The 14,428-nt window shown below is 39.6% G+C and overlaps 1 protein-coding gene across 4 annotated transcripts in view; it reads right to left on the reverse strand.

Annotated features, from left to right (window-relative positions):
• Positions 1-3,425: 3,425 nt before the first annotated feature.
• Positions 3,426-14,428, reverse strand: part of ZNF157 (zinc finger protein 157) — a 29,320-nt gene continuing 18,317 nt past the window's right edge. For all 4 annotated transcript variants that reach the window (XM_081126205.1, XM_081126207.1, XM_081126206.1 and 1 more), the window contains one exon: positions 3,426-13,811. In XM_081126205.1, coding sequence (XP_080982331.1) covers positions 12,586-13,811 — 1,226 coding nt within the window. In that variant the 3' untranslated portion in view covers positions 3,426-12,585. The remainder of the gene's footprint in view (positions 13,812-14,428) is intronic.

The raw sequence follows: 14,428 nt of genomic DNA on the forward strand, positions 1-14,428 counted from the left end.
TATGAATGGAGAATTTGTATCTTATTAAGTGCTCATTGGTGTGAGGTATAGTGAGAAGTATTTAAGTAAGGGGAGATATATCAATGTAGGTTGTCAATGAGAGATATTCTCTAGTAGGTAAAAATTTATGAGTATGTTCAACTGGGATTTTCAATGTAAAAAATACCAATGGACAGGTGTTTGCAAATCAGATTTGGTTTTTTTTTGTGTGTGTGTGTGTGTGTGTGTGTGTGTGTGTGTGTTTTAAATATATCTTTATTGATTTCAGGGAGAGGAAAGGAGAGGGAGAGACAGAAACATCAATGATGAGAGAGTCATTGATCAAGCCCACAACCCAGGCATGTGCCCTGACCGGAAATCAAACCCCAATCTCCTGGCCAGGCTGCAAATCAGATTTGTAAATTGAGTTGTCAATGAGAGCCATGCCCTTAGTGAGTATTTAAGAAAAAAGATCCCTAGCCAGTTTTGCTCAGTGGTTAGAGCATTGGCCCTCAGACTGAAGTGTCCCCAGGGCACATACCTCAGTTGCAGGCTCGATAGCAGGACCTGGTCAAGGCAAGTGCAGGAGGCAACCAATCAATGTGTCTCTCTCGCATTGATGTTTCTCTCTCTCCCTCTCTGTCTCCCTTCCCACTCTCTCTGAAAAACAATGGAAAAAATATATCCTCGGGTGAGGATTTAAAAAAAAGAAGAAAAGAAAAAAGAGATTTGTCACCACTGATCATTGGTGAGGTTACACCTGGGGGGAAGGTAGTTATGAATATAGATCCTGGTAAATGTGGAGTTATCAATCAGTGATACATTGATAGGTGTATATGAATGGAGAGATATACAATAGCTATTGCCAATGGGATATATGTCAACAGGGGTATTATGATGGGTATCTTTGTAAAATGACCAGAGCAATAGGCAGGTGTTTAAAAAATAAGGCAATTTGTCATCAAAGGTCATAAATGTATTATACCATCAGGTGGATATTTAAGAATATAGATATTTTTCAATGGACAAGCAACAATGGAGTATGTATTATAGGGGTTATTTATAAAAAGAGAAATTTTTTTCAACAGTGGTTGTAAGTAAGAAATAGGCCAATAGGTGTTTATGAATAAGATTTTTCAACGGCAGGCATCAATAGTTGATATGTCAATGTTTTGTTTGTTTTGTTTTTTTAATTTTTATTTATTTATTTATTTTAATCCTCACTCAAGGATATTTTTTTCCATTGCTTTTCAGCAAGAGTGGAAGGGAGAGAGAGAAAAAGAGAGAGAGAAACATCAATGTGAGAGAGACACATCAATTGGTTGCCTCCTGCATGCGCCCTGACCAGGCTGAACCTGCAACCAAGGTATGTGTCTTTGGCTGGAATCTAACCTGCGACCCTTCAGTCCACAGGCCAATGCTCTAACCACTGAGCAAGACCAGCTAGAGCTATATGTCAATGTTTTTTTTATCTCTCAGTGGAAAGATTTGTCAAGAGGACTCATGAATGAAGATATTTTAATGGATATTTTTGAATTAAGTGATCTTTTCCCCAACAGGTTAATAAATGAAAGATTTGCCAATGGGTATTTATAAAAAAGGAGATTTGCCAGTGGGGATTATCAATGGAGATATTCCAGTAGGATATTTTTGAATAAGAAGACAGTGCAAAAGTGGTTACAATAGGCAGAATTCTAAGAAACACCCACAATATCCCTCTCACCCTTATATAAACTTCTCCCTGGGTGGGACGTGTAAATATGATGAGATATAACTCCATGATTATTTTATATTATAACAAAAAGGATCTTGCAAATGTGATTAAGGTTACTAATCAGTGCCCAGCCGGGCGTGGCTCAGCGGTTGAGCGTTGACGTAGGATCCAGGCCATCGGGGTTCGATTCCCGGTCAGGGCACATGCCCAGGTTGTGGGCTCGATCAATGACTCTCTCATCATTGATGTTTCTATCTCTGTCTCTCCCTCTCCTTTCCTCTCTCTAAAATCAATAAAGATATATTTAAAAAAAAAAAAAAAAAGGTTACTAATCAGTTAACCTTAAAATAAGGAGATAATCCAAGTGAGCCTAATCTAATTAAGCTCATGAGCCCTTCAAAAGTGCAGTTTTCTCCTCCTGGTGGCAGAAGAGTAGTTGGAAGCATCAGAGAAGTTGGAAGCATAAGAAGCACTTGGCTCATCATAGTTGGCTTTGAAGGCAAAGAGACCCACACGGTGAGGCATGCAGTTGGAATCCAGAAGCAGAGAGCAACCACTGGCTGTCAGCCAGCAAAGTAATGGGAACCTTGGTGCTACAACTGCAAGGTACTGAATTGCCAATAACCGGAATAAGATTGGAAATAAATTCTTTCTGAGATCCTCCAGATAAGAGTCCAGTGTGACCAACACTTTGACTTCGGTTTTGTAAGGCCATTAAGTAGAGAACCCAGCCAAGCTTCCTTGGACTTCTGACCTACAAAACTGTGAGATAATAAATGGGTGTTGTTTTAGGCTGCTAAGTTTGTGGTAATTTGCTACACAGCAAAAGAAAACTAAAACAGTATTTGCCAGTTGGGTATTTACGAAAAAGGGAATATGCCCCTCTGAAGAGAGGGGACTTTTCAAGGGAATAATTTACAAAGGGCTTGGAAATTTATCATCTGTACTCTTGGAAATAGTAAAGATTTATAAACATGAGGATTTGTCCATCGTGAGGATTGCATAACTTGAAATTGTTATGGGTTGAATTGTGTCCTCCAAAAAGATACACTGAAGTCCTAACCCCCAGTACCTCAAAATGTGAACTTACTTGGAAATAGGAACAGGAAGATTATCACTTGGGGGGATGGTTGACCTCAGAAGTCTTTGAAAATGTTGGCATTTGTGAGTGGGGGAATCTGCACACTAGAAATTAGTGTATGAGCAACATCATCAGAAGAAAAATATTCCAAAAAGCATATTAAATATTTGTAAAGTCTTTGGGAGAGAGTGTCGAAATCATGAGTTAAATTAAAGGTGCCAAAGTGCATGAAATTATTACTATTATACATAATTTCCAATATTGTAAATTATCATTCCTAATAAAACATTATTTGCAATATTGTAAATAAGCATTACTAAGATTTATCACTACTAAGTTATAAATTAAATTTACCATTATTACTACAAATAATACAGACAGCTATGTGCCTAGCACTGTTTTAAGCACTTTCCATATATAACTTCATTTAATACTCACTCTGTCTCTATGAATTAATACGCATTATTTTATCCCCATTTTATAGATGTAGAAACTGAGGCATAGAGAAGTAATATGATTTCCCCAAGGACACACAGCCAGGACAAGGAAAAGGTAGAATTTTTTTTTCCAAAATGCAAGCATGCACTAATTAAAATTTTTTTCTTTATGACCTAGTTAAAATATATTTTTATATTTTTATTTTTTAAACTTTATTGAGATGCAATTCACATACAGTAAAATTTATCCATTTAATGTGACAATTAAATTAATTTTAGTATATTCACAGAGTTGTGCAACCATCACAATAGGATTTTTAAATATTTTCATCATCCCAAAAAGAAACTCCATACCCATTAGCAGTCACTCTACATTTCTCCCCCACACACACCCCAGCCCTAAACAACCACTAGTTTACTTTCTGTCTCCACAGTTTTCACTATTTTAGTTTCATATAAACGGAATCATACAATATATGGTCTTTTGTGACTGGCTTCTCTGAAGTAACATGTTTTTAAAGTTCATCCATGTTGCAGCATGTATCAGTACATCATTCATTTTTATTACTGAATAATATACCATTGTATGGATATACAACATTTTGATTATCCATTCATCAGTTAGTGGACATTTGGGTTGTTTCCACTTTTTGGCTACTATAAATAATGTTGCCATATACATTTGTGTATAAGTTTTTATATGGGCATATGTTTTCATTTTTCTTGGGTGGATACTCAGGAATGAAATTCTTGAATCATATGGTAATTCTATGTTTAACATTTTGAGAAATTTCCAAACTGTTTTCCAAAACAGCTACACCACTTTACATTCCACCAGCAATGTAAGACGACTCCAATTTTTCCACATCCTCATCAATATTTGTTATTGCCTTTTTTTTTTCTAGCCATACTAGTGGATGTGAAGTGGTATTGATTTCTATTTTTCTGATGCCTAATGATATTGAGCAGCTTTTCACATGCTTAGGCCATCTGAATATCTCATTTATAGAAATGTTTATTCTGATCCTTTGCCAATTTTTAAGTTGGGTTATTTATTTCTGTTTTTATTATTGAGTTTAAGAGTTATATATTCCGGACAGAAATTCCTTATTAGATATATGATTAGCAAATAATTGCTTCCACTCTGTGAGTTGACTTCATGTGTGTGTGTGGATCTGGGTTGACTTTTTACTTTACTGATAGTATCATTTACAGCATAAAAGTTTTACATTTTGATGAAGTCAAATTTACCTCCTTTTTGTTTTATAGTGTGTGCTTTTGTTGTTGTATCTAAGAAACTATTAAGGGACAGGATATGAATACATATTTGGCTCCAGTGTCCATGTTCTTGTTTGTTTGTTTCTTGGTTTTTTAATATGTTTTTATTGATTTCAGAGAGAGGAAGGAAGAGTGAGAGAGAGAGAGAGAGTGAGAGAGAGAGAGAGACAGAAATGTCAATGATGAGATGAGAGTTATTGATCGGCTGCCTCCTACATGCCCCCCACTGGGGATCGAGCCTGAAATCAAGCATGTGCTCTGCCTGGGAATCAAACTGTGATCTCCTGGTTCATAGGTCAACGCTCAACCACTGAACCACGTGGCCGGGCCATTATGTTCTTCATTAATACACTACATTGCCTGTGTAAAAATTGGATCACCATTAGTAATATTACACATGAAGTTATTATGAGAGTTCTGTGGTTTTACCTGAAAAAATTATCAAGGGGCAAATACACCCATGAATCATCTTCCATCCTTAGTACAGACTTCAGAAGGATTCTGGGTAGGGATTATGAGGTCCATTTTTTCCCCATTGACGTTTTAGACAGAGTGGAAGGGAGGGAGGAGGGAAGGAGACAGAGAGGGAAACGTCGATGTGAGAGAGACACACCAATTGGTTACCTCATACTTGCCCCAACTGGAGCCGGGGATCGAACCTGCAACCAAGGTACCTGCCCTTGACTGGGAATCGAACGTGAGATCCTTCGGTCCATGGGCCTATGCTCTAACCACTGAGAAAAACTGCCCAGCGCTGTGAGGCCTTTTTTTAGGGAGAAGTACTAAGGCTCGGGTCAAGGAAGAGCCAGCTCCAGGCTACCCATTGAGCTTGACCCCATGCTGCACACCTCGCAGGGCTGTTACCCACACGTGCTTCCTCTCAGCCACCAGAGTCTCTCCCATGCAGATTTAAATATGGAAACACCAAATACTGGGCCGATATACTTATTCACTTTAATGATTTTCTAGAAGGATAAAGGGAGGAAATGTAGTGACTCTAAGACTACAGATATCCTGCCAGTAGCCACACCAGGACTCTGAAGCAGGCAGCCTCTCTGTAGGGTCTGCTTCTCCATGGCAGTCACAGCTAAAGAGATGTACCTGGAAGGAAGGTACTCCCATGGCAGCCTGAGACTCCCACTTGCTGTTTAATGCCCCCGGCCACATCTAGTGTATGTAACAGCCTTTGGTGTTGAGAAACAATTGCAGAAACCAGGAAATAGGTAGAAGGAAGAAGTGTAAACATACACAGGATTGAGGTAACAACTGGAAGGGTAAGGTAACCTATTTCAGGTATTGTGCAACAACCAGAAGCAGCAGGAATAGTTTGTGGTTCCAGACAATAGGCCAGGGCTGAGAAAACAACCCAGGACACTAGAAAACAGCCATAGGGACCAGGGAACAGTCACTACAGAGATGAGAACAGTCAGAGAGACTATAAAACAGCCAGAGGGCCAGAGAACAGTCTTTGTAGTTAACGGACAGCCAGAGAGGCTCTAGAACAGCCAAATGGAAGAGGAAATCATCCTTAAATGTCATGGAACAGCTATAAATACCTAGGACAGAGAAATAAGGGACCAATCTCAGGCTGAGAACAGCCAGAGAAACAAGGAAACAGCTGAAAGGACAAGGGAACAGTATCTGGACTTGAGGAACAGAGCAATTGTCAAACATCTGGAGAGACCACAAAACAGTCCTTGTATTTGTAGGACAGTCAGAGGGACTACAAAACAGCGAGAGCAACAGGGGATAGACCCTGAGGATCAAGCCACAGCCCAAAGACCAAGAAACAGCCTCTGAAGTGCAGGGAACAAAAAAATAAGAAAGCAGTCTGAAAGACTGAGAAACCACCAGAATCCAAGGAATAATTGCAGGGACTGAAAGAACAGCCAACAAACCAATGTAGAGAGATCAGGGAACAATTACTGGTCTTAATACAAGGTTATTAAAAAATGTGAGGAGTAATCACAAAGATCAAAGACACTATACTGATGACTAGTGAGAATTCAACAGAGTCATGTGAGTTAATATAGTGCCAGCAGATATGGCTATGGGGACACTGTACTGGTGGCTAATACAGGATCATCTGAAACCATAAAGGGCTCTAATGTAGGGTACGCTCTAATGAGTCTCAGCATAGTGCCTTATGTTGGAACTCATGAGGTCAATACATTGTACTAGTGGATAATGAAGGACCAGCACCTGCAAGGATGGGACAGTGAGTGGGCTGATGCTTGGATGGAGACAAAAATCACTTTACTGGCAGCTAATGGCTAATCAACAGAGTGATAATGGGCTAATGTGGGGTCAACAGACACTGGACTGATTTTTTATGAAAATCAAAGACACTACTTGTGACCAACATTAACAGACATAGTGATGACACTAATTAATATAGGGTCAGGAGTAGATACCATGATTGAGAAACATGAGGCAAAGACTAAACTAGTGGCTGGTAGTCAGTAGTCACAGTGTTGAGACTATTATAGAGTTAGCATACACAGTGATGGGTTCTAAGGTACGGTCAGCATGCACTGTACTGGGGAATCACTGCATTTAGACACTATTAGTGGCTAGTGGGGATCAACAGGCACAGTGAAGACAAGTTAATGCAGGGTCAGCAACACTGTGATTGGGACTTAAGAGAGTCAAAGACACTGTACTCATGGCTGACTTGTGGTCAGCAAGGTGAAGCTACTGTGGTATCAACAGATAGTGTGCTGGAAGTTCATGTAGGTTAGTCTCTGCTCTTGTGGGAATCACCAGAGTGATAGCAGCTAAAGTAAGTTCAGCAAATACATGCTAGAGTCTCACAGGTGTCAAAGAAACTGTACTGTTGGCTAATGGAAAATCAGCAGACACCATGATGGGGGCTGATGTGGGGTCAGCAGACCCTATTCAGGCCTCAACGGGACAAAGACACAATACTAGTGGCTAAAGCAGGTGGGATTCAGCAGACACAGTGATTCGACTACGGAAAGGACCAAAAACATGGTGATGGGCCCTAAATGTCATACTCTGAAGGTGACTAATAAGTAAGAAGACATTAATGTATAGTCAGCAGATACACTGATAGGATATAATGTAAGATCAGAAGATACATGGGGGCTATTTTAAGGAAAGCAGACACTGATGGGTCCTCAGGTGAAAAACAAAACAAAAAATGTGAAACTTGGTAAATGGGGAATCAGAAAACTGCATGACAGGGTCATGTGAGTTCTACAGACATTGTACTGGAGCTCAGGAGGATCAAAGTCACCATATTGGTGGCAAATTGTAGAACAGCAGATAAATATTGGTGCAATTGTGCTGTACTGTGGGTTTATGGGAATCAAGACACTGTACTGGTGGCTAATAAAAAATCAGACATAGCAGTGAGAGCTAATGTAGGATGAGCAGAAACTGTGATTAGAACTCATCGGGTTAAATACATTGTATGGTAGTCAATGGGAAGTCAATAGACAAAATGGTGAGGACCAATGTGGGGTCAAACAAGACATAACATTACATCTAAAGAAAGGCAATAAAACATCCCTGTGAGCTAATGGGAGGTCAGCAGTTACCATGCTGAATCTAAAGGAAGGCAAAAAGACATGATCCTGAGTTAATGGAGGATCATCAGTCACTAAACTGGAGGCTAAAAGGGTGAAAAGAGACTATGCTGTGAGCAAATGGGGGTCAGCAAAAATTGTAATGGGTACTAGATTTATTGGGGTGATCACTTCATAAGTTATATAAATATCTAATCATTATGCTGTACAGCTAAAACTAGTATAATATGGCATGCCAACTGTAATTGAAAATTTTAAAAACTAATGAAATGTACACTTTAAAATGGTTAAAACTAAATCTAGTGAATTTTATCTCAATAAAAATTTTTTAAATAAAAAAGTTGTAATGGCAGATAAAGAGGTGGTGAGACATGATGCTATGAGAAATGGGGGGGGGGGTCAACAGACTTTGCTGAAGCAAAAAATAGTGATAAGATGCTGTGAGCTAATGGTGGGTCAGCAGACATTGTGCTTTAGGCTAAAGGAGGTGACAAGAACTGCTGTAAGTTAATGGAATGTTTATAGACACTGTGATGACATGTCCTGGGGGTAAAACCTACTGTCCTGGGGGCTAATGGAGCATCAGGAGAGACGTGCTTAGGCTATTGAAACTCAAATACACACAGTAGGGGGATGACCATGTAAGTGACAGTAGCTAAGAGGGCCAGCAGGATCCATCATGGAGCCTCAGTAAAGGTCATTTTCATGGAGTAAGACCACTTCTAAAGCCTTGGGAGTACTAAGTCTCCCATTGCCAATGTCTTTCATTTGATCTAGTGCTCAAGATTCCTGGTTTTCTCCCAGGCAGCTCCTGGTGTGGGAAGAGGAAACTTTTTATTGTTGTGGGGTTTTTTAAATGTCTTTATTGATTTCAGAGAGAGGAAAGGAGAGGGAGAGAGAGATAGAAACATCAATGGTGAAAGAATTATTGATTGGCTGCCTCCTGCGCACCCCTTTCTGAGGACTGAGCCCACAACTCGGGCATGTGCCCCGACCAGGAATTGAACAATGATCCCCTGGATCATAGGTCTATGCTCAACCGCTGAGCCACATGGGCCGGGCTTATTGTTGTTTTTAAATTTTAATTGAGATAAAATTTACAATAAAATGTACAGATATTAAGTTTACTCATTTGATTATTATTGTATACATTCATTAACAAACACTCCAATTGATACAGGATAGTTTCACCACTCCAGAAAGTTCCCTCCTACCACTTATGAGTTAATTTCCAACCCAGAGGCAACCACTGATGTGCTTTCTATCATTATAGATTACTTTTATTTATGCTTGACATTTTCCATAATAATTTTAAAACATCAAATTTGGCCATAAAAAAGAAGGAAATCTTACCCTTTGCAACAGCATGGATGAACCTGGAGAGCATTATGCTAAGTGAAATAAGCCAGAGAAAGACAAATACCACATGATTTCACTCATATGTGGAATCTAATGAACAAAACAAACTAACAAACAAAATAGAAACAGACTCATAGATAGAGAACAGACTGACAGCTGTCGAGGGGGTGGTTGGTTTTGAGGCTGGATGAAAAAGGTAAAGGAATTAAGGGGAGGAAACACTCATAGCCTTGGCCAGTGTTGTTCAGTGGTTAGAGCACTGACCCATGAACAAAAGGGTTCAACTTCCAGTCAAGGGCACATACCGGGGTTGCAGGTTCAATCCCCAGTCCTGGTCAGGGCTTGTACAAGAGGCAACCAATCAATGTGTCTCTCACATCAATGTTGTTTTTTTCTCTCTCTCTCCTTCCCTCTCCTCTCTTCCACTCTCTCTAAAAATCAATGGAAAAAATATCCTCGGGTGAGGATTAACCAAAAAAACCCTACTCATAGACCCCGACAACAGTATGGTTATTACTAGAGGGAAAGGGAAATGGGGGAGGTAGAGGAGGTTATAGGGGAGATAAATTATGATAGAAGAAGATTTGACTTGGGGTGGTGAACACACAATGCAATATACAGAGGGTGTATTATAGAATTGTACACCTGAAACCTATATAATTGTATTAACCAATGTCACCCCATTGAATTCCGAAAAATAAAGAACTCCTGGGAGGGGAGTGGGGCTGGAGATTAAGTTTAATCACCAATGTCCACTGATTTAATCAGCATTATGAAACCTTCATAAGCACCCAACAAGGTAGGCTTTGGAGAACTTCAAAGACAGTGAACATATAGAGATTTGGGAAGAAAGGTGCACTTAAAGGACATGAAAGTTCCATATCCTTTCCCCATACCTTGCCCTATGCATCTTTCCATCTGAATGTTAAGTAAAACGTTTCTCTGAGTTCTGCAAAAAACAAAACAAAAAACATCAAATTTAATGTTTTAAGTGGATGGGATGGAGATTGAAAGAACTGATGAGATGGCATGGATAAATTTACTTTATTTTCTTAATCTTCACCTGAGAATATTTTTTCCATTGCTTTTCGGGGGGGGGGGGAGAAACATGGATGTGAGAGAGACACATCGACTGATTGCCTCCCGCATGAGCCCCAACCAGGGCCAGGGATCGAGCCTGCAACCAAGGTACGTGCCCTTGGCCGGAACTGAACCCGGGACCCTTCAGTTTGCAGGCTGACGCTCTAATCACTGAGCCAAACAGACCAAGGCAATAAATTTAATTAGTACTTAGTAGATTGGGGTGAGGGCATGCTGTATACAAAATGCAGAAAGTGTAATATGTATATTCAAGTGTATGCTGTATTTGGGGCATCTAATAATTAATTCAAATATTCTGGGTCATCATAATCATTATGGAACATTCAGGGGGGAAAAGCAAAAAAGGTATTTAATTTAGCATCAATTTACTATGGTATAGTGTCACCAAATATTAGAGATAAAAGATCTGCTTTTGCTTATCAAATAATGCAAAATAGAAAACATACTCAAAGTTGAGGTTTGCCGCTAAAGCACCTCCACTAAAGAAAACTCTAAAGGGTATTATTTCAGGCAAAGAAGAAAACAATCTTGGAAGGAATACAGAAAGGAATAAAGAGCAACCAAGGTGGTGCATATGGGGGTAAACAAAATGAATGTATAAAGCAGAAATGTTTCTGGGAGTTGTGTATGTGTATGTTTATACATACATATATATTACATATAAGCATATATGTAAACCCCTACTATACATTATTATATTTTGAAATATATATGTACATACATGTATATGAGCAAAGTTTCTATTAAAAGGTTAGCTTTTTCCTGGCCGGGTGTGGTTCAGCGGTTAAGCATCAAGCGAGGATCCAGGAGATCAAGGTTCGATTGCTGGGTTGTGGGCTAGAGCCCCAGTCAGGGGCGTGCAGGAGGCAGCTGATCAATGACAACTCTCTCATCATTGATGTTTCTATCTTTCTCTCTCCCTTCCTCTCTCCTCTCTGAAATCAATAAAGATTTTTTTCTTTTTTAAATTAGAAGGTTGAAGGAGGAGGAGGTCTCATGTGGCTGGGACTCATACCTCTAAGGAGGTGGCACCAGCCAGTTGCTGCTAAGGTCTCTAGGGGGCTGGGGTACCATAGGTTGTGTGAATGCTGGAAAACTGCAAACTGGATTAAACTGCTGCTACTCTGAGGAACTGCTACTGCTCCAGTGAAGAAGCAATGCTAGCCTGAGACACATATGAATAGGGAGGCCCAACAGGGAGCATCTGGCAAGACAGAAATGTATTTTGTAGAGTCATGCCCCAGCATCACAAAGCACAGTATAGGAGGGCAGACTTGGAGCTGGTGCACAATAGCTTAATAAGTGGGACACTGCCTACACCCTATGACCTGTCAATTCCACTTCTAGATTTAGACAGTGAACACAGAAACAATACAAATGACTTTCACTAGGGAAATGGAGACATAAATGAATAAACTAGACCTATGTTTATCAACATGAATAGATCTTGGAAAGAAAGCATTTCATTTAAAAAGCAAGCTGTAGAAGTTTAGACATAGTGTGATACCATATATTAAAGTTTTTAAAAGCAATATAGCATTATATATTGCAGAATTCATACATTTTTAAAAACTCAGGGTAGATAAAAATTCTAAATGTTGAAAGGAAAACTTTAACTTTGGAGGAAAGCATAGAAGAGTATTATCACCTCGAAACTGACAATATTACAACATAAAATCTGAACAGAAGAAAAGAGTTAACTAAATTAAAGAACCAGCCACAGTCTGGGAGAAGATCTTTGCAACACACATGACTGAAAAAGAATTTTTATATCCTCATATATTTTAAAAAACAACATTTAAACCAAGAGGTAAAAGATAAACTGCCCATAGAAAACAGTGAGCAAAAGGATTTGAATAGTCAATGCACAGAAGAAAAACCCAAATAGGCAATCAGCAGAGAGGAAGATGTTCAACCTCACCACTAATTAGGGAAATTCAAACAAAATAAAAACAACTAGCTATCCCCTAAGGGGATCGGCACATACTTTCACACCAGTGTAGGAGCCAAATTGTTATAGGTGCATTCTGTGTGACCTGGTGGTCAGACGGTCCAAAGGGCTTGCTCAAATGGTGAGGGGAGTCTTCACGGGGAAGCTTTCTCCATAGCATAAGGCAAGTGCCGACCTATGTGAGTTCTCTGATGTTCTGTGAGATGAGCCTTACGGCAGAAAGCTTTCCCACATTCTTGACATTCAAAGGGTCGCTCTCCTGTGTGAATTCGCTGATGTTCAACGAGGCGTACTTTCAAATAAAAGGCACTTCCACATTCACTACATTCATAAGGTTTCTCTCCTGTGTGAGTTTTCTGGTGTTGACAAAGGGATTTCTTCATACTAAAGATTTTTCCACATTCACTGCATTCATAGGGTTTCTCTCCTGAATGCATTCTCTGATGTTCAATGAGGCGTGCTTTAACATAGAAGGCATTACCACATTTACTACATTCATAAGGTTTCTCTCCTGTGTGAATTCGCTGATGTATCCCAAGAGATGAGTGCACCCTGAAAGATTTCCCACATTCATTACACTGATAGGGTTTTTCACCTGTGTGAGTTCTCTGATGATTATTGAGAGTCGTCTTCATTCTAAAGAATTTCCCACATTCCTCACATTTATAGGGTTTCTCGCCTGTGTGAGTTCTCTGGTGTTGATTTAGAGATTTCTTTGCACGGAAATTTTTCCCACAGTCACCACATTTATAGGGTTTCTCCCCGGTGTGAGTTCTCTGGTGTTGGGTAAGGGATATCTTAACGCGAAATTTTCTCCCACATTCACTACATTCATAGGGTTTCTCCCCTGTGTGAGTTCTCTGATGAATTGTGAGGGTTGCCTTCTCAGAAAAGGTTTTCCTACATTCATTACATTCATAGGGTCGCTCTCCTGTGTGTATTCTCTGATGTAGAATGAGTTGTGACTTCCTACCAAAAGATTTCCCACATTCACTACATTCAAAGGGCTTCTCCCCTGTGTGAGTTTTATGATGAGCAATGAGGTATGATCTTGCACTAAATGTTTTTGCACAGTCATTACATTTATAGGGTCTCTCCCCTGTGTGTATTCTCAGATGTTCAATAAGGTTTGATTTCCTGCAGTAAGTTTTTCCACATTCATGACATTCAAAGTTTTTATCTCCTGTGTGTGTCCTTTTATGTTCCACAAAGCCCGTTTTCTTGTAGAAGACTGTCTCATATCCATTATATTCAATAGTTGGATCCAAAGTTTGAATCTTCTGATGCTGAAGAAGGTCATTATCATGCCTCAAGGCATTATTCCCAACAGAATTCTTGCCACACAGCAGTGAGAGAGATCCTTTTAAAACAAATCAGATCGTATCACTCTTTCACTCAAAACCCAGCCATGGCTTTCCCTGCCACAGTATAAAATTAAAGTGTTTAACACAGCCTATAAAACTCTACATAATTTGGCTCCCAGCTAACTTTCTGATATCGCCTCTTAACACTCTCACCACCCATGCTTAAGCCACACTGGTCTCTTTGCTATTACTAGAAAATATCATTCAGACTTGGCTTGCCATTTACTGATCTCTGTGCCCAGAATATTCAAAATCTACATGGCTCCATCTCTCTCACTTCACTGATGTTGGTGCAATGATGTTAACCTCACCAAAAAGTCTTCCCTGACCACATTCCCTAAAAGCATACACCCCATCATTGTCTATCCTTCTTATCTTGCATTGGTTTTCTTTTCACTACAAACATTATGCATTTGTTTGCTTCTGGTCTCTTTCCCTCATGTAGAATTGCAAGCTCCAGGAGAACAGAGATATTAGTTTATTCACTGCTGGATCCCCACACCTAGAACATGACCAACATATAGTTGACACTCATGAATAAATGCGTGCTTACAACAGAAGGCATCCAAGGTAATGGAGAGAAGGAAGGCATTGAGAATATTAAAGAGAGAGA

Source organism: Miniopterus schreibersii (assembly GCF_964146895.1).
Source record: "Miniopterus schreibersii genome assembly, chromosome: X".
Taxonomy (NCBI): domain Eukaryota; kingdom Metazoa; phylum Chordata; class Mammalia; order Chiroptera; family Miniopteridae; genus Miniopterus; species Miniopterus schreibersii.